General features: G+C 43.1%; 1 protein-coding gene across 1 annotated transcript in view; it reads right to left on the bottom strand.

Annotated features, from left to right (window-relative positions):
- Nucleotides 1–23155, bottom strand: part of TMC1 (transmembrane channel like 1) — a 269325-nt gene that overhangs the window by 241168 nt on the left and 5002 nt on the right. Inside the window, exon 3 of the mRNA XM_008069917.2 lies at nt 21162–21303. Coding sequence (XP_008068108.2) covers nt 21162–21303 — 142 coding nt within the window. The remainder of the gene's footprint in view (nt 1–21161; nt 21304–23155) is intronic.

Genomic DNA, 23155 nt, shown 5'->3' with positions numbered 1-23155 from the left:
AAAAAAAAAAAAAAGTCACATTTCTTCCCCATGATGACAGCAAAACAGACAGGCCATGCCACCCCCAAAATATGCAGATTTGGCATATTGATTATTTTGAGCAAAGGCATTTGAGAAACAACAGATACAGAAAGGGCTCTCTGACCTGCCTTCTTCTGTCAAAGCCATAAAGATTCCTTTGAGAAAAATGCTCTCCCTATACCAGGATGAGAAAAATCACCCTTATCATCCGAGACTGGGAAGGGATGCTGCAACCAATATGTACAAATAAACTTGCTAAAGGAACCCTTATCTTCCACTATCTCTAGCCCTCCCTAGTGAATTTCCCACAATTTACTACTCCAAGCTCAAACCCCTCTGTCTTCTCATTTCTTCAGGAATGTGTTACTCTTTTGTCTAAATGTATTAAAGCTTTCTGTGAGGGTCGCTATGTACATGTGAAAATCAATACAACACCTATGTGCTTCTCCTGTTAAACTGTCTTATGGCAATTTAATTCTTAGACTCAGCCAAAGACCCCAAGGAGGTGGGGAAGAACTTACCCTTCTCCCTAACAATAAAAATTAGAAACAAACAAAGAAACATTATGAGTAGACTTTCATGCCCACACTCTGTCATGTTGTGCAGCCCCTGTCCCTACCATCACAATGTCAGCAGCGCCATGCCTTGACAAGAGGAACAACAGAGGAGCAAGTGACAGGACTACACCTGCCACCCATGGGGCTACAGGACAATTAGCCAGAGATGAGCAAAATTCTCACTGGCCAGTCAGTTCCATAATACAAATCAGTCTCTGAGAAGTCTGGCTTTTTGTGTGTTTTCTGAGTTGCTGGTTTCTGATTTGCTTTCTTATTCCATGTATCCTTTCCATAAACCACTGTTAATTACAGTGATTTGAATGTTTCTCTCTTCTTTGAAAACTGAACACTCTTTTCAATAAATAGCCAATAATCCCAACTAACTGCCTCAAAAAGAGATTCTGTCTTCCTTCTAAGGAATTTTACTCATTCTGGCTACTGTGGCTCATGCCTGTCATCCCAGGACTTCGGGAGGCTGAGGTGGGAGGATTGCTTGAGTCCAGGAGTTCAAGACCAAGCCTGGGCAATACTGCGAGACCCTGTCTCAACAAAGTGTTAAAAAATAGGCCAGGCGTAGTGGCTCACACCTGTAGTCCTAACGCTTTGGGAGGCCAAGGAGAAGGATTGCTTGAGCCCAGTAGTTAGATACCAGCCTAGGAAACGAAGCAAGACCTCGTCTCTACAAAAATAAAAAAATTAACGGGGTGTGGTTGCACACGTCTCTATCCCAGCTACCCAGGAAACTGAGGCAAAAGGGTCTACTGAATTCAGAAGTTCCAGGCTGCTGTGAGTCGTGAGTGTGCCACTACCCTCCAGCCTGAGTGACAAAATGAGACCTCAACTCAAAAAAAAAACATAGAAATTAGTTTGGTGTGATGTACCTGTCGTCCCAGCTACACAGGAGGCTGAGACGGAAGGATCACCTGAACCCGGGGAGGTCAAGGCTGCGATGAGCCGTGATCGTGCCACTGCACTTCAGCCTGACAACAGAGTGAGACCCCGAATTTTTTTTTTAAACTCTTTTTTTTTAGTGTAAAAAAGAAAATGAGTCTTTCTTCCCAGAGCAATGTTGTTTAAAAACAACCCTGAGTCCAGTCTGCAAAACAATGGTTGCTGCATCTGTTGCTTCCACCAGATGGCGATGTTGTGGGTTCACACTGTGTCCTAGGAAACTTAATGTCATTTATGAATAAACATCAACAACTGTTTCACAAAAGTAACTGCCTCTCCCCCCTTCCTGAGAAGTTATCACTGTTTTAACAACTACCATCTCCCTAACTGACCCACTGGACACTTAGCAACTATCTCTGAAGGCTCCTTAAGTGTAAGATGTTGAGCTAAACCCTGGGATGTGAAACAATGGTTCTCCAGTCTCTCCAGACACTTAGAAACTAGTAGGGGAGATGGCCATTTAGTAAATAATCCCACAAACACCTAATCACAGCTCTGATTTGTGCTTCAGAAGGAAACAAATGTACCGGGCTCTAATGCCACATGTGACTAGGCCTGAGGGATGGGTTTCAAAAGAGCAGTAAGGGCTAAACAGGGCCAGAGGGAGGAGAGATTGCCGCCTGCAGCAGAAGAGCAAACAGAGAAGCACTGAGGCTGGAAGATTATGGCCCCTGGGAAGGACCAAGAGAAAGAGAGACTAGCTTTGAAACTGAAAAGAAAAGAAAAGAATAGAAAAGAGAATTGCCAGCACTGTGGCTCACACCTGTAATCTCAACACTTTGGGTGGCCCAGGTGAGAAGATTGCTTGAGTCCAGGAATTCCAGACCAGCCTGGGCAACTTGGCGAGACCTCATCTCTACAATAAATCAAAAAATTAGCCAAGCATGGTGGTGTACCTCTGGTTCCAGCTACTTGGAAGGCTGAGTTGGAAGGATCGCTTGATCCCAGCAGGTCCAGGCTGCAGTGGTCATGAGCTTGCCGCTGCACTTCAGCCTGGGCAACAGAGTGAGACTCCAACTCAAAAAGAAAAATTTTTTTTAAATGAAGAAGAAAAGAGAATTGAGCAATGCCACTGATAAGCCCCTAGCTTCAATGATCCCCATATGTGTTTGGGTGTGGTTGTTTATGTCTATAATCTCGGCATTTTGGGAGACCAATGCAGGAGGGTAGTTTGAGCCTACGAGTGCGAGCCCAGCTCGGGCAACAGAGTGAGAGTCTGTCTCAAAAACAAAAACAAAAAACAATGATCCTCAAATTTATACCTGGAATCGTCTCCCCTTCTATGTTTCAACTACATGTACCTGCTTTGATACATGTGCTTGGCTATTTCAAAGACACCCTCAAATATACGTGCAGCACTGAATTCACAGTCTTCTCTGGTCCATCTCTTGAATGTCATTCAGTTGCAAAATTCAGAAAACCAACAGGGTCCTCAGTCTTCCTTCACCCTTAGCTCCACAGACAATTTACCTGCCAAAACCTGTTGATGTCATCTGCCAATTCTGACAGTTTTTCTCTAGAGCTGTGACTCTCCAAGTGTAGTCTCCAAACCAGCAATATTAGCATCTCCAAGAAACTGGTCAGAATACAAATTCTCAGGCCCCACCCAAGACCTACTGAAACAAGCATACCCAGAAATCTGCATTTTTAACAAGCCTTCCAGACCAGGCATGGTGCCTCAAGTCTGTAATCCCAGCACTTTGATAGGCCAAGGTGAGAGGATTGCCTGAGCCCAGGAGTTCAAGACCCGCCTGGGCAACTTGGTGAGCCCTCATCTCTACAGTAAATCAAAAAATTAGTTAGGCATGGTGGTGTGCGCCTGCACTTCCAGCTACTAGGAAGGCTGAGGCAGAAGAACCACCTGAGCCCAGGAGATTGAGGCCCAGGCTGGAGTGCAGTGGCCGTGAGCATGCCATTGCACTCCAGCCTGGGTGACAGAGACTCCAACTCAAAAAAAAAAAGCCTTCCCCAGTGATTCTGAAACCATTACAGGTTGAGAACCACTGCCATAAACCCACTGCTATGAATCTATTCCATGGTTTCTTTTCTTTTTTTTTTTCCTTTTTTTTATTTTTTGAGTTGGAGTCTCACTCTGTCGCCCAGACTGGAGTGCAGTGGCCACTCCCAGCCATCGCAGCCTCAACCAGCTGGGCTCTGGCGATCATTCTGCCTCAACCTTTCGAGTAGCTGGAATTACAGGCATGAGCTACCATGCCCGGCTGATTTTTTGATCTTTCCAGGTTGCCCAGGTGGGTCTCAAACCCGCGGGCTCAGGCAATCCACTCACTTCAGCCCCCCAAAGCGCGGGATTACAGGCTGAGCCACCCAGCCTGGCTTATTCCATGGTTTCTTATCTGGGCTACTGCAGTAGCTTTGAGATTATTCTTCCCCACCTTCACTAAACCCTCCTCCCACAGTGATTCTCAAACCTGACATAATTTAGAACCTACTAGGATCCAACCTAAGTCAATCAAATCAGGATCTCTGTGGGTGAGGCCAGGCTTTGATATTGTTTAAAAGCTTTCCTTGGGGCCATTGCCTTGCTAGACTCTGGTGTGGCCATGTGTTCTTTGAACTATGGCTGTCGCCATGGTGCCTGGCTTTGGCCCCCTCCCCATCCTGGGGAAGTGAATCTTCTTTTTCTCTCTCTCCCTTTCTCTAATTTATTTTAAATAAACTATATTTTCTAATCTAACTTCTGTGCAATTCTTTGTATCTTTCACGCAGCATCAGATCGCACCCCAGACACCCACATTCCAGAGTCCCGCTGGGAGAGTGTGACCCTAACATTTTTGGAGATTTCACTGAGATATGCCACTCTCTCACTCTCTCTCATTCTCCTTTTCCACTGAGACCTGCCGCTTTCTCGCCTCTCCAAAAGCCCTTAAATATACTCATTCCGTGGTCCTCCGAGGCCACACTTGCGTCTCAGTGTTGACCCCTTTCCAATCTGTAAAAGGTGAATAATAAACTTTACTTCTTTCTACTTTCTTAAAAAAATTTTTTTTAAATAATAAAAGCTTTCCTTGGAAGGCCAAGATTGAGAACCACTACTCACTACTAATCAATCTACCCTGTAGCCAGGCTGATCTCCAAACATGTAAATCCGATCTTGCAATTTCCCTATTTTAAAGCCCTCCCTGATACAGCCCACATTTCGTAACACCTGCAATGAAACCTGTGAGCAGGACCCTGCATTTAAAGCCACACATGGCTCAGGTCTTCATCACATTGACCTTCCCTCAGGGCTTATAACCTCTGGGCTCCTTCCTGCCTTTAGGTTTTGCACTGCTGCTTGCTCTCTGGGCCTAAACCACTCTGTCTTCTGGGCCTAAAACACTCTGTCTTCTCCCTTCTGCTTAGAAATCTTCACTCATTCTGTCGATTTCAGTTTCATCTTCCCCTCCCTCTGGGGTAGGTAAGGGTAGGTAAGGGTGGGTTAGGGGAGGAACCACATGTTCCAGTTTGCCCAAGAAGTCCTGATTTATGCCTGTTGTTCTAGCATAATTAACAGTATTCCCCTCCTCTCTCAGAAATGACCTGTTTGGAACAATAAATTATATAACACCCCCCCCACACACACACCTATTATATGCTTTCACACATTCTCATACACCTCTCCTTTGTGATTCAGCACAGGTGCGATTTTATATTTTTTGTGATTATTCATGGACATGAATCAAATAATCACCAAAAAAAAAAAAAAAAAGTAATCATGTCCGTTTTCCTCACCAGATTTTCAACTGCAGCAGTTTGACACACCGGAGGTACGCAATAAATATTTTTTGAATGACCGAACAACCTTTTGAGGTGGGCACTAGTGGTTCTCATTTTACAGAAGAGGAAACTGAGTCTAGAGAGTTGTAAGAATCTTCACACAGCTAGGAAATGGTGTGGCTGGAACTTGAACCTAGGTCTGGTGTTTTTCAAGATCATAACCATGAAGCTGTGTTTCAAGGGGGTTCACTGCCCGATTCAGTGACTGAGATTCCACAGTAGCCCAGGATCAGGCTTTGCTCAGTCCTTATTATAACTGAACTCAGCTTGAAAGCTACACAATTATTTCCTTTCCATTGAAATTGCAATCTGCTCCAAGGAAATGAAGCTTGTGACTGTCAGAGTAAAAAGGGCAAGTGTGTGGGAGAAGCCAGAGATCAAACGGTCAAATGCACTTGTTATAGAATTTTTCATGAGCTGAATTCAAATGCTATCATTTGAATCCAAGCTTCTCCCCCTTGGATTTAAAAGAGTGAGAACAAAGGGTAAGGGGAAAGGCAGCTGTCAGTGAATAATCAGGAGGCAGATGGAACAACTCAGGCCTGGGGACAAGGAGAAGAAGCAGCCAAGGGCTGGGCCAGAGATCACAGGAGAATTCAGTGCAGCAGAAGCTGGGTAGGGGCTTTTCCCTTAGCAGAAATACAGAGAAAAGACTGGTTCCCCCGTAGTTCATTACTGAGTCCTCTCAACTTCTACCAGCTGCCCTTCCTCTTTCTCTGTAAAAATAGTAAGTTGTAACTCCATGAGGTCACTTGGCGTCTGATTCTCAGTTTCCTCATCTACAAAACAAGGAAATTCAACCTACGTGACTTTTAAAGATGCTCTTTGCGCTAAAATTCTAAGACCTCATAACCTACAGCCAATGCTATTAGGATTGACTCAAGAAAGATATGGATATGGATATTGGTAATAATTCACTGCCAAAAATCCGAGCGGGGGGAAGAATGGCCCATTTATGCTATTCCTCAACCCCTACTGCATCTGATGTTTGAAAAAAATACTTTAGGTCAAGTCCAGCCTGTTTCAAAGTCTAAATTGAGCTATGAAGTTCAAAGCAAAATGAATCCAAAGCTGAGCAAATGCCATTCATGTACTAAATCTCAAACTGAGGCAAACTATGCTATTGATACAAAAATATACATTTAACAGGACAATCTGGTAGTGGTATTTTAAGTTTTTAATAATTGTATTTGTTTACATAAGAATGGATTCTGTAAACTTTTAGACAATTAAATCAGAGTAGACTCAGACTGCAGCTCACATTTGTGAAACACTATGTACTCAATAGACATTTTCTAATGGGATCAAAGCATTGTGTAAGGCTTATGGCAGCCCTAGGAGTGAGTAGCTGTGAGGAAGGACCAACTAGAGAATTGAAATGAATTCAGCCCTGAGGTTCCTGTACCTTGGTTCATGCTGTTTACTTGTCTAAATGCTCATTCCCCAATGCCATCTAAAGAAATCTCACTTTTTTTCTCAGTCACCTACCTGAGAAGCAGTTTTAAAGCATACGCCCCACATTCATTGTCCTTCCTTTTGTTGAAACATGGGGTCTGTTTTTCCTCTACTTAAAGTTGGCCTCTAGAATTTCTTGATGAATAGAATATGGTAGAAGGGACACAATGCCAGCTTCCAGACTTAGGCTTTAAGAAACTGGCAGCATTTACTTTCCGCCTTGGCACCCAGCCACCATACTGTGAGGAAGCCAGTCACATGCAGAGGCCGCAAGTAGGTGGTCAAGCTGACAGTCGCAGCAGAGGTCTCCGACTAAGACCAGTATTGACTTCCAGATGGGTGAATGAACGAGTTTTCAGATTCTGGCCCCGACATCTGCGTCACTCCTGGTTGTCACACTGCCTCAGCTGATGTCCCGTGGTATAGAGGTAAGCTTCTCCTACACAGCCCTTATCCATATTGCAACTTCATGAGCAAATAAAATGATTTTTGTTATCTCTAACCCCTAAGTTTGGAGCAGTTTGTTATGCAGTAGGAACAGGAGCAGAAGCCTTTTTAATCCTCATACCACCACACAACCACTACTATCATCAATATGATATTCCAGGGCTGGGTATGGTGACTCGTGCCTGTAATCCCAGCACTTTGGGAGGCCGAGGCGGGAGGAGCTTGAGCCCAGGAATTCAAGACCAGTCTGGGCAACATAGCGAGAACTTGTCTCTATAAAAATTACAAAAAAAATTTTTTTTTAAAAGCCAGGCATGATAGTGCATGCCTGTAGTCCCAGCTACTTGAGAGACTAAAGAGAAGATTGACTGAGCCCAGGAGCTCAAGGCTGTGGTGAGCTGTGATTGTGCCACTGTACTCCAGTCTGGGCCACAGAGTGAGACCCTGACTACCATTCACGATATGTCCTCATGGCTATTCTCATTCTCTCCTCCTTCGGGGTACAAGAAAAAAAATGCACTCTCCACCTGTGCCTTTGAATTTAGGAATGAACATATAAGGAATTATGGCCAATGAAATGCAGCTGAATATGACATATATGTCAATTCTGGGCAGACGTTTTATTTATTTATTTATTTATTTTGAGTTGGAGTCTCACTCTGTCACCCAGACTGGAGTGCAATGGCCGCTCCCGGCCACCGCAGCCTCGACCTGCTGGGCTGCGGCGATCCTTCCACCTCAGCCTTTCAAGTAGCTGGAACTACAGACGCGCACTACCATGCCCAGCTAATTTTTGATTTTATTGTAGAGATGAGGTCTTACCAAGTTGCCCAGGCGGATCTCGAACCCGCGGGCTCAGGCATTCCACTCACAGCCTCCCAAAGGTGCAGGATTACAGGCTGAACCACCGAGCCCAGCTTGGGCAGACGTTTTAAAATCCAGGGTATGATCAATCAGGTTTCCTTCTCCCTATCACAATGATGGTGAAAGCCCACATGGAAATGCATCTTCCATCATCCAGACTTTTTGACAGAAGTAGGGTGAGCAGAGTTAGCCATACTGGACATATAGCATGAGGAAGAAATAACTATGTCGATTTAAGCCACTGAGATTTTAAAAAACTATTTGTTGACCGTGTTCAGTGGCTCAGCCTGTAATCCCAGCACTTTGGGAGGCCGAGGCATGTGGACTGCCTGAGCCTGCCAGTTTGAGGCCAGCCTGGGCAACATGGTGAGACCACGTCTCTACAATAAATCAAAAAATTAGCTGGACGTGGTAGCACACGCCTATAGTTTCTACAATTTGGAAGGCTGAGGCAGAAAGATCGCTGGAGCCCAGCAGGTTGATGCCGTGTTGACCCCGAGCGTGCCACTGCACTCTAGCCTGGGCGACAGAGTGAGACTCCAACTCAAAAAAAAAAAAAAGTATTTGTTACTATGTCATATGACCAGATTTCTCAACAGTAACGCTATTGACATTTTGAGTCAGGTAATTCTTTATTGTGGGGGGAGGAGGAGCATTCTGTACATTGTAAAATGTTTAGCAGCATGCCCGGCCTCTACCCACTGGATGCCAGTAGCACCACCACCCTCCAGTTGAGATACTTCAGACTTTGCCAAATGTCCCTTGGTGGTGGGGGAGGCAGTTGAGAACCACATCTAGACTACTCCAACGGATGCACCCACCACTATGCCCAATGGGTTGCTTCCTCATCACTCTTAGAAAGTCCTTAATAGACCCTCCTCTGTAGCAGTCATGTCGTTCACCACGTTGAATTGCAGTTAGTTACCTGGACTCTTGTCATCCTGAAGAAAACTGTGAGGCTAGGTGAACAAGTAGGGCTGGTACAATAATGATCTGCCCAGAATTTGAGTTTCCTGGTAGTGAGGTGGCTGGAACTCACAATCTCTCCTAGCAAGGTGACCAGATGACCCAATTCATGGTTGCCACAGATAATCGTGCAAAGCACAAATTGCACATCAGTACCCCACCGCAGGGATAATAACAACTGAGATCCATCTCACTCTGTCCATTAAGCAACCTTCACACACAGAGAGTGAGTTTTTCTCATTCATCTATTTGATTATGGGCCCTTTGAAAAACTTTGCACCATGGCTAGTGGCTACTCTGACCTAGATTGTGAGGAGAGTCTGGGATACAGATCCACATAGCACAAGACTTGAAAATCAAAGCTCTCCTGCTTGATGTTGACACATCTTGTCCTGGAACTTGGAAAACAATGGAAAGATAGTTCAAGCCACTGGAAAGGGATAAGTACAAGAAATTCAAGTTATAGCCATCTAGCTTGTCTCAGGCAAACTTCAGCAGTATTCTCTAAAATTGGTTACTTATCTGAATCAAACTGGCATCTCCGTCAAATGACACAAAATCCCCAAGCCCTAAAGTGTGAGCCTGTGGAATTCTAACTTATGTAAATTGAGCCCAAATTAGAACCACTTTAATTAAAGTTTCCATATAAAATGCCAACTAAACTGTATATATTAGTGCATAACCTTGTGTAAATTGTTTTCAAAAGCACATCCAGCAAGAAACACTGCAGTTATACTATTTATGCAACATCTCCCTGGTTCTGTTCAAGTGGTTCGTCTCACTATTGTAAAATAGCCGCCAAAATCAAACAGCTCAGGGTGATGACACGACAGGTAGAAGTCTGACATCAATGTGGACTAAGCCCCAGAATGTGTGCTGAACCTGTCTGTCCCTCCATCTATGCCCCGACCACTCAACACACACCACCTCATCATGCTTGATGACCAAATGGTATCAAACTCTGCTCCTTCTCAAATCATCACCAGGTCCTATCCTGACAGTATCAACGTATGACCCAATAACTTCTCCATTGACATGGTTTCCCAGGAGAAATCACCCTAGGCAATACCTGCTTCACTCTTATTTTGGCCAATTACAATCCAGAGAATCTCTATCTTGCAAACTTCCATATGCCTGTTATCCTCATGCTCTCTGTTTGCCTTAGGAAAAGCCATCTAAACTGTCATTGGTTTTTCCTCCCCTTTCCTTTCCTTTTTTGCTTCCTTTCTTTATTATGATAGTCAGTTCAGAAGTAACCCCAGTGATGACCAATAGGAAGAGGAGAAGTCCCAATGAAACCCCTTTATCAAGCAAAAAGGGAAATGACACTTTAGCACACTGTAAAGCATGTGAGAAGGATCAGTGGTGTGAAATTACTCGGAAGTTCCCTTAAAAAAATTCTACTCACCTCACCTCTAAATACACCTGTCTTCCTCAAGGAGCAATCTTAATAATAATCTATCGTTTATTACTAATGCCCTGTAGTGACATTATTATTTCTCACTATAATGTAGACATTATGCTTTCTTCATGCACCCTCCTTGGTTTGCATTGACTACACTCCTTTGTTGGTCTTTGAAAAAACTTTATCAGGTCGGACGCCGTGGCTCACGTCTACAATCCCAGCACTTTGGGAGGCCAAGGAGAGAGGATTGCCTGAGTTCACAGGTTTGAGACCATCCTGGGCAACTTGGCGAGACCTCATGTCTACAACAAATCAAAAAACTAGCCGGGCATGGTGGCGTATGCCTGTAGCTCCGGCCACTTGGAAGGCTGAGGTGGAAGGATCTCCGGAGCCCAGCAGGTCGAGGCTGCGGTGGCCGGGAGCAGCCACTGCACTCCAGCCTGGGTGACACAGTGAGACTCCAACTCAAAAAAAAAAAGAAAGAAAACAAAAAACTTTATCTTTTAGGCCCTGCAGAATGAATTGTTCTTTTCCCTGTACCCAGCATCAAGTTGCTTTTGTTGCTATTTAATACTTAGTTTATTTCGTTTTGCATTATCTGTGTTTCTTTCTCCTCTTATAGTTTCAAAGGCACTTGAGAAACTGAGCACTGTTAACATGAGTAAACAGGAACACTTGTCTGGCACCGGGTAAATACACATGAAATGTCTATCGAAATGAAATAGACTAGGAGCCTAAAAACCACTCACAAAGTTATCTCCAATAAAAATGCCTTGTTTGTCAAGCAATTGACTCATTGGTTTATTGATGCCCTGCTTTATTCCATAATGATTTCAGGCAGCCTATAGATACTTTATCTTTTTTTTTTTATAATGGCATATTTTGTAAATGAAAGTTGGGACTGAAGATCAATATCAAGGATGAAGAAAGAGTCCAGATACATGGACCATAGGTCTTACATAGCCATAAAACTTGAGCTACAACTTTGGCTCTGAGCTTCCTGGCAGCCAAAGCACAAAGAAAAGTATGTTTAATTACGTGGTTTTCACTGTCCAGAAAAAGAACACATGCCATAGCTTCGGGGAAGCAGAATTTTCCTGGCACTGAGTTATTAAACAAAAACTCTTGTATAAGATTTCTCATGGGGGATTTTGAGTATGCACACAATCGAGTCTCAGTTGGAATTTTGGTGCACAATTTGTTTGTTTTGGAGACTGCTAATGAAGAGGCATATGGAAAGAGGCAGAGCAATGAGATTACTTAATGTAGAGAGGTTTTTTTTTATCTGCTTTTAGATAATAAAGATTAGAACATGTCTAATAAATAGAACCCACACAAAACATAAAATATTATTCCAGAATTAGTTGTAAAAATGTTCTTGTTGTCATTGGTTTTTTATATATGTTTATTTGTAGTGACAATGAAGATATTTATGCTTTTGCTTTGCGGAAATTTTAAATGGGAAATTATAGATTATTGACTCAATGTTTCTGAAGTTGGGCATACTTTTAACAAGTGAGATATTGAAAAACATATTGAGTAGCTTATATGTAGCTATTAAACCATGGAGGTTATTAAAACAGAAATAAGTGAAAATGATTTATCTTCAAAAAATCTAACATAAAAAACTGAAGCTTTTCTTCTGCAAAACAAAAGAAACCATCAAGAGAGCAGGGAGACAGACTGGAAAAAATATTTGCCAAAGGCCTAACATCTAGGATCTATAAGGATGCTTTTCTGACAAAGGCCTAACACCCAGGATCTGTAAGGAATTCAAACGTGCTAAAAGGAAAACAAACAGCCCCATTAAAAAGTGGGAAAAAGACATGAAGAGACACTTCTCAAAAGAAGACATACAGGCAACCAACAGACACATGAAAAAGTGCTCAGCCTCACTAATCATCAGAGAAATGCAAACCAAAACTACATTGAGATACCACCTAGCTCCAGTAAGAATGGTCATTATTAATAAAAGAAAAACAACAGATGCTGGTGAGGGTGTAGAGAAAAGGGAACACTACTACACTTTGAAATGAACTGAGCAGAATTTGAAATTGAGATACACTGATACTTCTTGCAAGGTCACCGTATAGTGGAACTATAATTTTTCTTTTAGTAATAAAGCTGACCTAAGAGTACTTATGGTGGGAGTTGGTAGGAGTATAAATTAGTACAATCTCTGTGGAAAACAATGTGGCAATTCCTAAAAGATCTAAAAATTAACCTTTCGTATAACCCAGCAATCCTCCTGCTGGAAATATACCCAGAAGCACTCAAATCATTCTATGAAAAGATAACTGCACATGCATGTTTACTGCAAAAATATGGAACCAACCGTACTGCCCATTGAAAGTGGAATGGATTTTTTAAAATGTGGTTCCCATGCATGATGGAATATTACACAGCTGTAAAAAAGGACAAAATTAGGGACTTTGTAGCAACTTGGATGGATTTAGACTCTATAATACTCAGTGAACTATCACAGAAACAAAGAACTGATTACCACATGTTCTCACTCATAAGGGGACCCTGAACATCTTCATAATACTATAAGACAGGGATTGGCAGTACTGGGAAACTGCCAGGAGAGGGAAGAGAGGGGCACACAACATCAATAAGGGTGCCTGATCTCAAACCAGGAGAAGTGAGAACCAAAGGGATGCCCAAACTTTACCTGTACAATGACCACTTGTATACCTAATCCTGAATTTTACCCCACATCTTTAAAATAAATTTTAAAAATTATGTGTGTGTGTGGTGTGTGTGTGTATTCTGAAGCTTTTCAAAGTTGTGGTTTTTATTACATTTTGATTTCCCCCCATACATTAAGGTAGAAATTTCAGGAAAAAAATCAAGATTCTATGCAGTAAGTTAGCATGCAACTAGAGAAAACACAGCCAAAAAGTAGAGAGAAAAAAGGAATTAAAAAAGGTTAATCGGGCCGGGTGCAGTGGTTTAAGCCTGTAATCCCAGAAATTTGGGAGGCCTGAGCTCAGGGGTTCGAGACCAGCCTGGGCAACTTGGTGAGACCTCGTCTCTACAATAAATCGAAAAATAAAGCCAGGCGTGGTAGCATGTGCCTGTGATTCCAGCTACTTGGAAGGCAGAGATGGAAGGATCGCCTGAGCCCAGCAGGTCCAGGTTGTGGTGACCATGACTATGCCACTGCACTCCAGTCTGGGCAACAGAGTGAGACTCCAACTCAAAAAAAAAAAAAGGTTAATCAAACTCTTTGGAACCATCCAAGAGGGTTATTACAGGTGGGTTTCCCTTTGAGAAGTAAATCAGACCCTGGATGTTAGCTAAATCCAAGCCAATAGCAACTTGCTTTAAATTTCATTTTAAACATTCAGAGAGAGAGAGGGAAAAAAAGGTAAATTGCCTGTATAGCCAGGACACAAAAGCACAGCACAATTTTCTAAATGTGTTGTTCTTGAAGTTTGCCAACATTTACAAATCTTTGTATGTTTATTGTTAAGTATAAGATGTCATCATTCCCTTTAAAGTTATTCAACATGAAAATTGAAGCACTATTTTACTAATTCTGTTTTCTGCCAATCATCTCAAAAATATTCTTTTCAACCCAACAACAACAACAAAATCAGACTTATTTTCAGTGCTGTGGAGCATGAGAATGTAAAATGTAGAGTGTTCACTCCCAAAACAGTTTACTAATAAAAATAGCCAGACTTTTGAGTCACTCCTCATTATTGGATTTTATTTATGGAATTCTGTGCTATTACTCAGAAAAATCAGTTATCTGAGAAGGCAATACACTGCTAAGCAAAATATATGAAAAACATATTTGAAATTTGAGCAGAATTTGAAATTGAGTACACTGATACTTTTTGCAAGGTTACTGTATAATGAAACTGTAATTCTTCTTTTAGTAATAAAGCTTACCCAAGAGTACCCACAGCTAGGAGCTCTAATCCAGTGAGGATTCATTTAAAAGAATGAGAGTTAGAAATGGATCCAATATATCTTAATATGCTAACTGTATTCCAGTTAGGATATAATCCCATGAGAGAGTCATTAAAAAGAGTCACATGACCTTTGCATATAGCCAGAGATACAACCTAATATTTATTCATGGAATATCTTTATGAAAGGTGGCATGGAACAAACAACCTGGAAAGGTGAATACAACTGAAGAAAAACAAGTAAAGAACCCCAAACTAAGTGATCCCTATTCTATTTCATCATGATGCATTTCCCATCCAAGAAAACTTATAGTACTTTGAACTCCAAAGTGCTAATCTTTCACCAATCATTATGCGTTATTTATGAGGGTAAAGATATTGGAATAAATTCATTTTTATGTATTCCAGACAACATAAAAATTCCTTTGAAGTTAGGATCAAACTGTTTTACAGAGTAATTGAACTTTTGCTGAGGAAACCTGGACTTCTGCACATATAGAGAGAAGCAGAGGAGAGTTGGCAAGAGATGTTTCCCACCCTGAAACCTCTGACTAAGAGCAGAGCATCATAGGAGCATCTCTGATTTGACTTGGAAATCATCCAACCCTCAATGAGATTATTGTTTTGAGGAGGTGCCTAATATCAGTAGATACATGTCCAAAAACCTCTCCACCCTAATTCGCTCTGAAGAAACACATTTAATGTTAAATGGAACTTTCTAAGGCCACTAGATGTTTGTGTTTCTCTGTCTGGGAATCCGTGCATGAGGTAGAATGTCAGTTGGATTTTCTCAGCTGTGGTATATATAAATGAATGAAGCAAGCATGATCAAACTTAACGGTGTGCATGTGCGTGCACACACATGCCACACATCCACCCTCAGGTTTTCCAAAGAGGTTTGGAAGTCAGTGTCTTCAATACCTCAAAACATGCATGGGAAGAAATTAAGAGACTGAGGCCCGATTGGGCAAAACCTGAAGCCGGGTTGGATCCCCGCAGTGGGTCAGAGAGCGTGAGTATTATGAGGAAATGAGAAGGGTGTGTGTAATAAAACTGCTGGTTGAGAAAGATGTGAGTAAGGCTGCACAGCGAGCTGATAATGAGACTTCTGGGAAGGAAATAAGGCAATCCTTCTGAGCAAAGAAATAAGAAACAAGACAATGCAGTAAAGAAATACATGGTACACTGTGCCGGTGTTTCTTAAACTTTAGGGTACATCAGAAACACTGAGAGCTTGATAAAATACATTTCCTAGACCCCACCTCCAAAGAAACTGAAGTACAGGCCTACTGAATCTGAGATGGCCCCCAAATATTTGCATTTCTACCAGGATCCCAGGTCACGCTGATTCTGCTGATCCGGGGACCACACTCTTAAGTAGCAAAGTTGAGATGCTGACAGATGTGAGTCAGAACCTCTGTTCAGTCATTTCTTAATTGTGTACCTTTGGGAAAATGATCCAGGCTCTCTGAAACTTGCTTTCCTCAATCTTAAAATAAAGATGATGATATAGACTTCATAATATTTTTGTGAAGATTAAATGAAAAAACATATAGCACCCAGGGCACAGAAGCAATTTGACAAGTACCTTTATTTTCTTCCCCTCTGAGGGGAAGTGGATTCATGACCCAGAAGGACTCCAGGAGAAAGGATAGGGGGTTATGTGCCCAGAACCTAGAGCAGTGGTTCTCAATCCTGGATCGGAATCAGAATTAACTGGGGAGCCATTTATAGACCGCTCCCATATCACTGTCCTGCCTGCTTACCTCCCTTGCAGCATGTTCAATAAATTTGTATTAAAAAGAAAAGAAAAGAAAGAAAGAAAAAGAAGAAGTGGAGATTTCCTTGAGTCAAAGAACTGAGTGGAGTCTGCAGGACTTGCTTGATGATTCTGAGGCCAGGCAGAATTGAGACCTAGTGACATATAGGAGTGCGAGTCTGAGATCTCTTTTTTTTTTTTTTGACTCGGAGTCCAACTCTGTCGCCCAGGCTGGATTGCAGTGGCATGCTCACCACCACTGCAGCCTCAACCCGCTGGATTCACGCAGTCCTTCCACTTCAACCTTCCAAGTAGCAGGAACTACAGGCGTGCACCACCATGCCTGGCTAATTTTTTGATTTATTGTAGACAAGAGGTCTCACCATGTTGCCCAGGCTGGTCTTGAACCCACAGCCTCAGGCAATCCTCTCACCTCTGCCTCCCAAAGTGTTGGGATTATAGGCATGAACCACTGCACCCACCTGGCTGAGTCTCAGATTTCTAAGACAAAGTCCTAGAGCATAAGACAAGGCAAAGCAAGGAACTGAAAAGACAAATTCATGGGCAGTAGTGGAGTAAGGAAAAACTAGAGAAAGAGACTTGCAGATAAGAAAGGAGAGTCAGCCGGGCTCGGTGGCTCAGGCTGTAATCCCGTGCCTTGGGAGGCTGAGGTGAGTGGATTGCCTGAGTCCGCGGGTTTGAGACCCGCCTGGGCAACTTGGTGAGATCTCAACTCTACAATAAATCAAAAAATGAGCCGGGCATGGTAGCGCGCGCCTGTAGTCCCAGCTACTTGGAAGGCTGAGGCGGAAGGATCGCCGGAGCCCCAGCAGGTCCAGGCTGCGGTGGCCGGCAGCGGCCACTGCACTCCAGTCTGGGTGACAGAGTGAGACTCCAACACAAAAAAAAGAAAAGAGAGTCTTACAAGGATCAATCTAAGTGCGTAGTTTACCAAACTTTATATGACTTGTATCTTTCAAAAAATAGATGAACAGGTTATAAATAATGGCTAACTATGCACATGACTCCAACCCCTCACTCTGTAGAAAGATTCAGCTCTGTAATCAAATGAATGATGCTAGTATTTCAAAATAGACAAGACAGCATAAAGAAGTCAAAAGGGACCGGGTGAAGTGGCTCACGCCTATAATACCGTCCCCTTGGGAGGCTGAGGTGAGAAGATTACCTGAGCCAACAGGTTCGAGACCAGCCTGGGCAAGTTGGTGAGACCTCATCTCTACAATAAACAAAAAAATGAGCCAGGTATTGTGGTGCGTGCCTGTGGTTCCAGCTACTTGGAAGGCTGAGGTGGAAGGATCACCTGAGTCCAGCAGGTCGAGGCTGCAGTGGCCATAAGCATGCCACTGCACTCCAGCCTTGGTGACAGAGTGAGACTCAAAAAAAAAAAAAAAGTCAAAAGGAACTGGGAAAATTCAGGAAACCCTGATCCTCAAAAAGCAGTCCTCAATTTGAGCTACTCTCTCCAATGCAGCTACAATGATAGAAACTGGAAAAGTATGCATCCACTAACATCAAAAGGAACTACAACTGGGGGAGCTTTCTATTCTGCAATGTCCCATTCATTCTAATCTTCTTTCCTCAGGCCCTCAGGCACCACTGAAGTGTGTTTCTTGGAATGCCAGACTTAGAGAAAGGCTGCGGGTGGCATGGTTTCAGTGATAAATATGAAAAATGACATGTCTTATAACTCTTTCTTGACCACACCCAAGATACATTGACATATTTAATACTTTTTAAAAGCTCCCCTCTTAGAAATCCTCATTTCAATAAACACTTTTGTAACAGACTTCTTGTCGCAAACCTCTTGTCGCAGACTTCTCAGAGCACACTCCATAGAAAACACGACCCCAGCCGGGCTCCGTGGCTCAGCCTATAATCCTGCGCCTTTGGGAGGCTGAGGTGAGTGGATTGCCTGAGCCCGCGGGTTCGAGATCCGCCTGGGCAGCGAGACCTCATCTCTACAATAAATCAAAAAATCAAACGGGCATGGTAGCGCGCGCCTGTAATTCCGGCTACTCGGAAGGCTGAGGCGAAAGGATCGCCGAGTCTGCGGTGGCCGGGAGCGGCCACTGCACTCCAGTCTGGGCGACAGAGTGAGACTTCAACTCAAAAAAAAAAAAAAAGAAAAAGAAAAAAGAAAACACAACCCTACGACAAAGTCTGAAGCTGCCACTCCCTCTGCCTGCCCCATTGCCAAGACCTGGAACTAAAAGCCACACTGTCTACATGCAGAGTTGTTCTGACTCCGGAACACTTCCTGCCGAAAAGAAAATTCTCAGCTTTCAGCTTCACCACCTGCAAAGGAGGGATAAGAACACCGCTTGTTTGTCTGTTGGCTTTCGTCATTGATGTGGTGAATAAGCAGATGGTACGTAATAACATGGACATACCTGCTTGAAACTCTCCACCCCCTCCTCCCCAAGGGAGATCAGAAAACACACACACAGGGGGAGCAAGGTGGAGACAAGTAATTAATGTTAAAGCGAAAATGACACGCTCAAAGTCCTTGAGGAAGAAAATAAAATTGCAAGAGGCAAAGATGAAAACCCAGTATGCTGGCGGTGTGAAGGCCCATAACTCAATTGGCTTGTTTTCCAGCAAGTGAATCCTCCCCTTCCTTGAAACTCCAGCTTGTAAATATATTTATAGCTGCTCGACACAATATGCCGGATACTAAAAAAAACACTTAGTCATTGTTCCTGGTGAACCAGTTTTGCAAGAGTTAACCTAATCTCTTGCATAAAGTTGGAAATAGTTTGCCAAAAGCTTTAGCAAGGAAGAGTGGCACGCTTGGCCTAAAGGTCAGCTGATCTCAATCTGGCTGCTACAGAAACTCAGATAGTATTTATTGACAGGGTGGACTGTCTTTGATCTGACTAGGAATGGAGGCATTATGGGGTGTTTTTAACGTGTGTTAATTGATGAATCCCTCTTTTACATAATTGCAGTAAGCACCCTGCCATTTTTTTTGTGCCCTGCAAAGGTTTTTGATTTCTTGTTCCTTTGTTCTATCCTTCCCCATGTGCCAAAGCACAACAGTCTGCTAAAGTGGGAGTTTCCAAATTAGATATGCCAGCTTTTCCTATCAACTACTAGAATGATTAAAGAATATTAAGCCAAGTGCAGTGGCTCACATCTGTAATCCCAGCAATTTGGAAAGTCGCGCGGGAGGATTAATTGAGCCCTGGGGTCGAGACTAGCCTAGGCAACATAGTCTCAACAAAAAATAAAAAATTAGCTGGATGTAGTGGTTCACACCTCTAGTGCTAGCGACTCAGGAGGCTGAAGCAGAAGGATCACCTAATTCCTGAGCCCAGGAGGTCAAAGGTGTGGTGAGCCATGATTGTGCCACTGCACTCCAGGCTGGGCGACAGAGTGACACTTCGATTTTATTTTTTATTTTTATTTTTATTTTGAGTTGGAGTCTCACTCTGTTCCTCAGACTGGAGTGTAGTGGCACACTGCCGGCCACTGCAGCCTCGACCTGCTGGGCTCCAGCGATCCTTCTGCCTCAGCCTTCCAAGTAGCTGGAATTACAGGCATGCGCTACCACGCCCGGCTGATTTTTCTGATTTAATATAGAGATGAGGTCTCGCTGCCCAGGCGGGTCTCGAACCCGCAGGCTCAGGCAATACACTCACCTCAGCCTCCCAAGGCGCGGGATTACAGGCTGAGCCATCAAGCCTGGCTAACACCTCGATTTTAAAAATAAATAAATAATTTATTTAATAAATATTAAAGCAAGTCATCTAACTGGGACTCCCCTAGGTTGTGAGCAGCCTGAGAGCAGGAACAATGATGGCTCCAGAAGTTGTAATGGAAGGGGCGAGGGATAGAGATTTTATTGGGAAAAGAGCTTTTGGAGGCAGCAGCCAGGGAACTTGACTTGAAACACAGTAAGTCTGTGATTTATCCTTAGATGTTATACTGTAGCTCAATAAAAAACTGCAAGCTTTTCTGAGAATGACTTCAGTAAGAGTGAGAAAAATCCCAATTGCCCATATTGCAGAATAAGAATGGCAAAGCTAGTGAGTAAAGCATGTTCCAGGAGGTAGAGGTGAGGGGGTGCAGGGAAATGCTAGGCAAAACCTGTCACGCCACCCCTTGGCACTGGGCAGGAAATAGAACTGATTCATCTTGACATCCCAGCTCTTCACATAGTCATCAGTCCAAGTAGTAGCTCCATACTTGTTTGTTGAATCAAAGAAGCACTGAGCACTTGAAGGGGAAGAGGAAGGAGAGAGGAAGAGAATGTCTGAGGAGATGGGGGAGGGAAGAGAAAGAAGAGGGTCAGAAAGGAAACAGAGAAAGGAGAAAGGGGAGGGAGGGGAGGAGAGGAGAGGGAAGACAAGAAAGGGAGAAAAAAAGGGGCTGTGAAGAGAGAAAGAACCTTGATACAGTTGGCACACAAGCTGAGAGCACCCAAGCTATTTATGGGGCTCCTCGGAGTTCTAGTGTATTTTTACCCTCTTGGCCAACTACTATAGGTGTCAAATGTCACCATGATCACAGTTCTTACTCTCTGAAACTGGATTTTGTGTGTATGTGTGCATCAGATGTGTTTTCTAGAGGTGATTTCTTACAACTTGCTTTGGCATCTTAATGGAGATTCTGCCATAGGCGTGCCATCCTGCTCAAGCAGTGCCATCTTTTCAGGCACAGAGGAAGCCTGCTTAATTCCTCAGATGTTACCGTCACAAACATTTTCCTGGGTACTTTTCCCTAACAAGTTTTTCCTGTATTTCTGAATGCTTGTTCAACTGGATGGAAGATAGTCGTGAGCCCAGTCTCAATCACTCTAGCCTCCTGCTTGACTCAGATACCCATCAGAAACGAAAGCTCTTCAACTCTGTCATTTCCACTCCAAAGAAGAACAATGTCACAAGCCCTGGTTTGCAAAGTGAGCAGATGAGCAATACAGAAGGAACCAGAGACAGAGACCCGAGCAAGGACTTGGGACCACCCTGAAGGCTGCTGTGACCCCACACCCTTCTAGTATGAGGCTTCTTTGTTACGGTTAATGTCGCCTTCTGGGCAAGAATGGGCTAATGAAAGGCAAACCATCTGTGCATGTCCTTCTCTCAGATGTCCACGAAAATCCCCACAGTTGTTACCTTCTGGGAAGCTCAGAATGCTGTCGTTGTTCTTGATTCTTTCCTTTCAGAGATTTGCAAATTTAAGAACATGGTCTTCAGTCTTTAAACCTCATCCACTATTGTGGAATAACAATACAAATGGGCACTACAAGTAAACCCATTGGACAGCTAACTGTATTAGTATTTATCTCCTTGTAAGTAGAAAGATGGAGTTGAAAGAGAGGTCAGGGTGGGGCTGGGAGCGGAAGCTGGGCAAAAAGAAGCACGCGACCTCATGACAGTTGGCCACCAGCTCCTATCAGCACACCCAGCTCTAGCCACTACCAGCACATGGGGGGCTGTACTAGATCTGGGGATGAAACAGCTCTGGCCCTGACTCTCTAGGAGCCTGAGCTTTATGGAGACAGATGAGTGAACAGTTACAATGAGGGAGTAATTCCAACAGCAGGGATGAACACAGGGAAATCAGCAGCATCTCAGAGGTCTATATAGAAGGGGTCCGTGGTATAGAATATTTCTAATGGTTCACCTGTAGCATGCATCTGATTTCTCCTGACCACTATTGCAGAGCAAGAATCCATGTAGACAGCGATAAGGAAATAACCATTATCTCCTTAAATTAATTTGGCATCCTGTATCAGTCTAGGCTTCCTGTGGTTAGCAGGTGGCCTTTGACAATCTCTCTGTGAATGGATAAGTTTTCCAGTCAAGTTTCAAAAACCAATTCTGTATTATTGGTATAAAGAATGATGTTCAATGCCTTTTGTAAAAGGAAATATTCTTTGAAACTGGATCGTAAACTTTAATTTTGGTTGACTGGGCTCAGAGGAACATTTTTGCTGGAGAGGCAGCTGGAAGGAGCACAGCCTTCTGCAGGGGTAGCAGTCCCTGCTGTAATACTCAGTGAAGTTTTGCATCTCTGATATCACTGTACCCATTTCTGAGCCAAGGGATCAGTCAGGATAGCAACCCATGCTGGCGTGTCCAACAACTTGGGCACTCTACTGAATTAAGGTCACTCAACACACTCCCCTATTTGTGTTCTGTCACCATCTGTCTGAGACCCTGTTCACAGTCCTTTTTGTTCTCTTTTATTAGTCTCGATTCTACCATTTTGAAAATGCTTTGTTTCCAAGGAAGAATCATATGGGAGCAGAGAGCACAGTCACAGTCTAATCAAAACAGCAGCAACAACAAAAAAAGGAGATCTGAAAAGAAAACATTTGACAAAAATACCACTAAAATATTGCAGAAACATAAATCCTAATTTAAGGGAGATTAAATGAGTCAGATTTTTCCTAAGAATTATTTAGGATCATTATAAGTCATAGAAATAAGAATAAGTCTTGCCTCTTTTGATGAAGTCATCCTGTACAGGAAGCTATCACCCGCCTCCTTAATAGTTTAAAGCAAGGTATGTTCTCTTCCAAGGCTGACACACAGGACCTTGCAATTGTTCCATTTATCCTTCATTCTGGGTCATCGTGGTAGGCAGAAATGCTGGCACAGCATGCCAATGTCATCATGTACTGTGAGGCCATTAGTGGGTGGTAGATTTTGAGGTCATGCATTCATCCTACCTCCTCTTAGACTAAAACCCCTATTGACAGGTGACATACTGTCCATCTGCTTCTGTCACCCTTCTTTATTCACAATTAGCCATCATTTTACTCAAATGTATATTAAAACAGGTATGAAACTCAAAATGCTGGGTTTGAGTGGTGAGCATGGAAAAAGTTTCCCTAAAGTGAAGTATCTGAGAGACAGAATAGTTAAATGGACTGTGGTTAGACACATATCAAGTGGTCAAAGCATATAAACAGAAGATGCATAAAAGAGAAAACCCAAATGGCTGATACAAATGCAAAAAAAAAAAAAAAAAATGCAGCCTCACGTTTATCAAGAAAAATGCC

The sequence above is a fragment of the Carlito syrichta genome, unplaced genomic scaffold (genome assembly GCF_000164805.1).
Source record: "Carlito syrichta isolate Samal-C Ts95f unplaced genomic scaffold, Tarsius_syrichta-2.0.1 Scaffold312501, whole genome shotgun sequence".
NCBI classification, from domain to species: Eukaryota; Metazoa; Chordata; class Mammalia; order Primates; family Tarsiidae; genus Carlito; species Carlito syrichta.
This window is presented reverse-complemented; position numbering and strand designations above follow the sequence as displayed.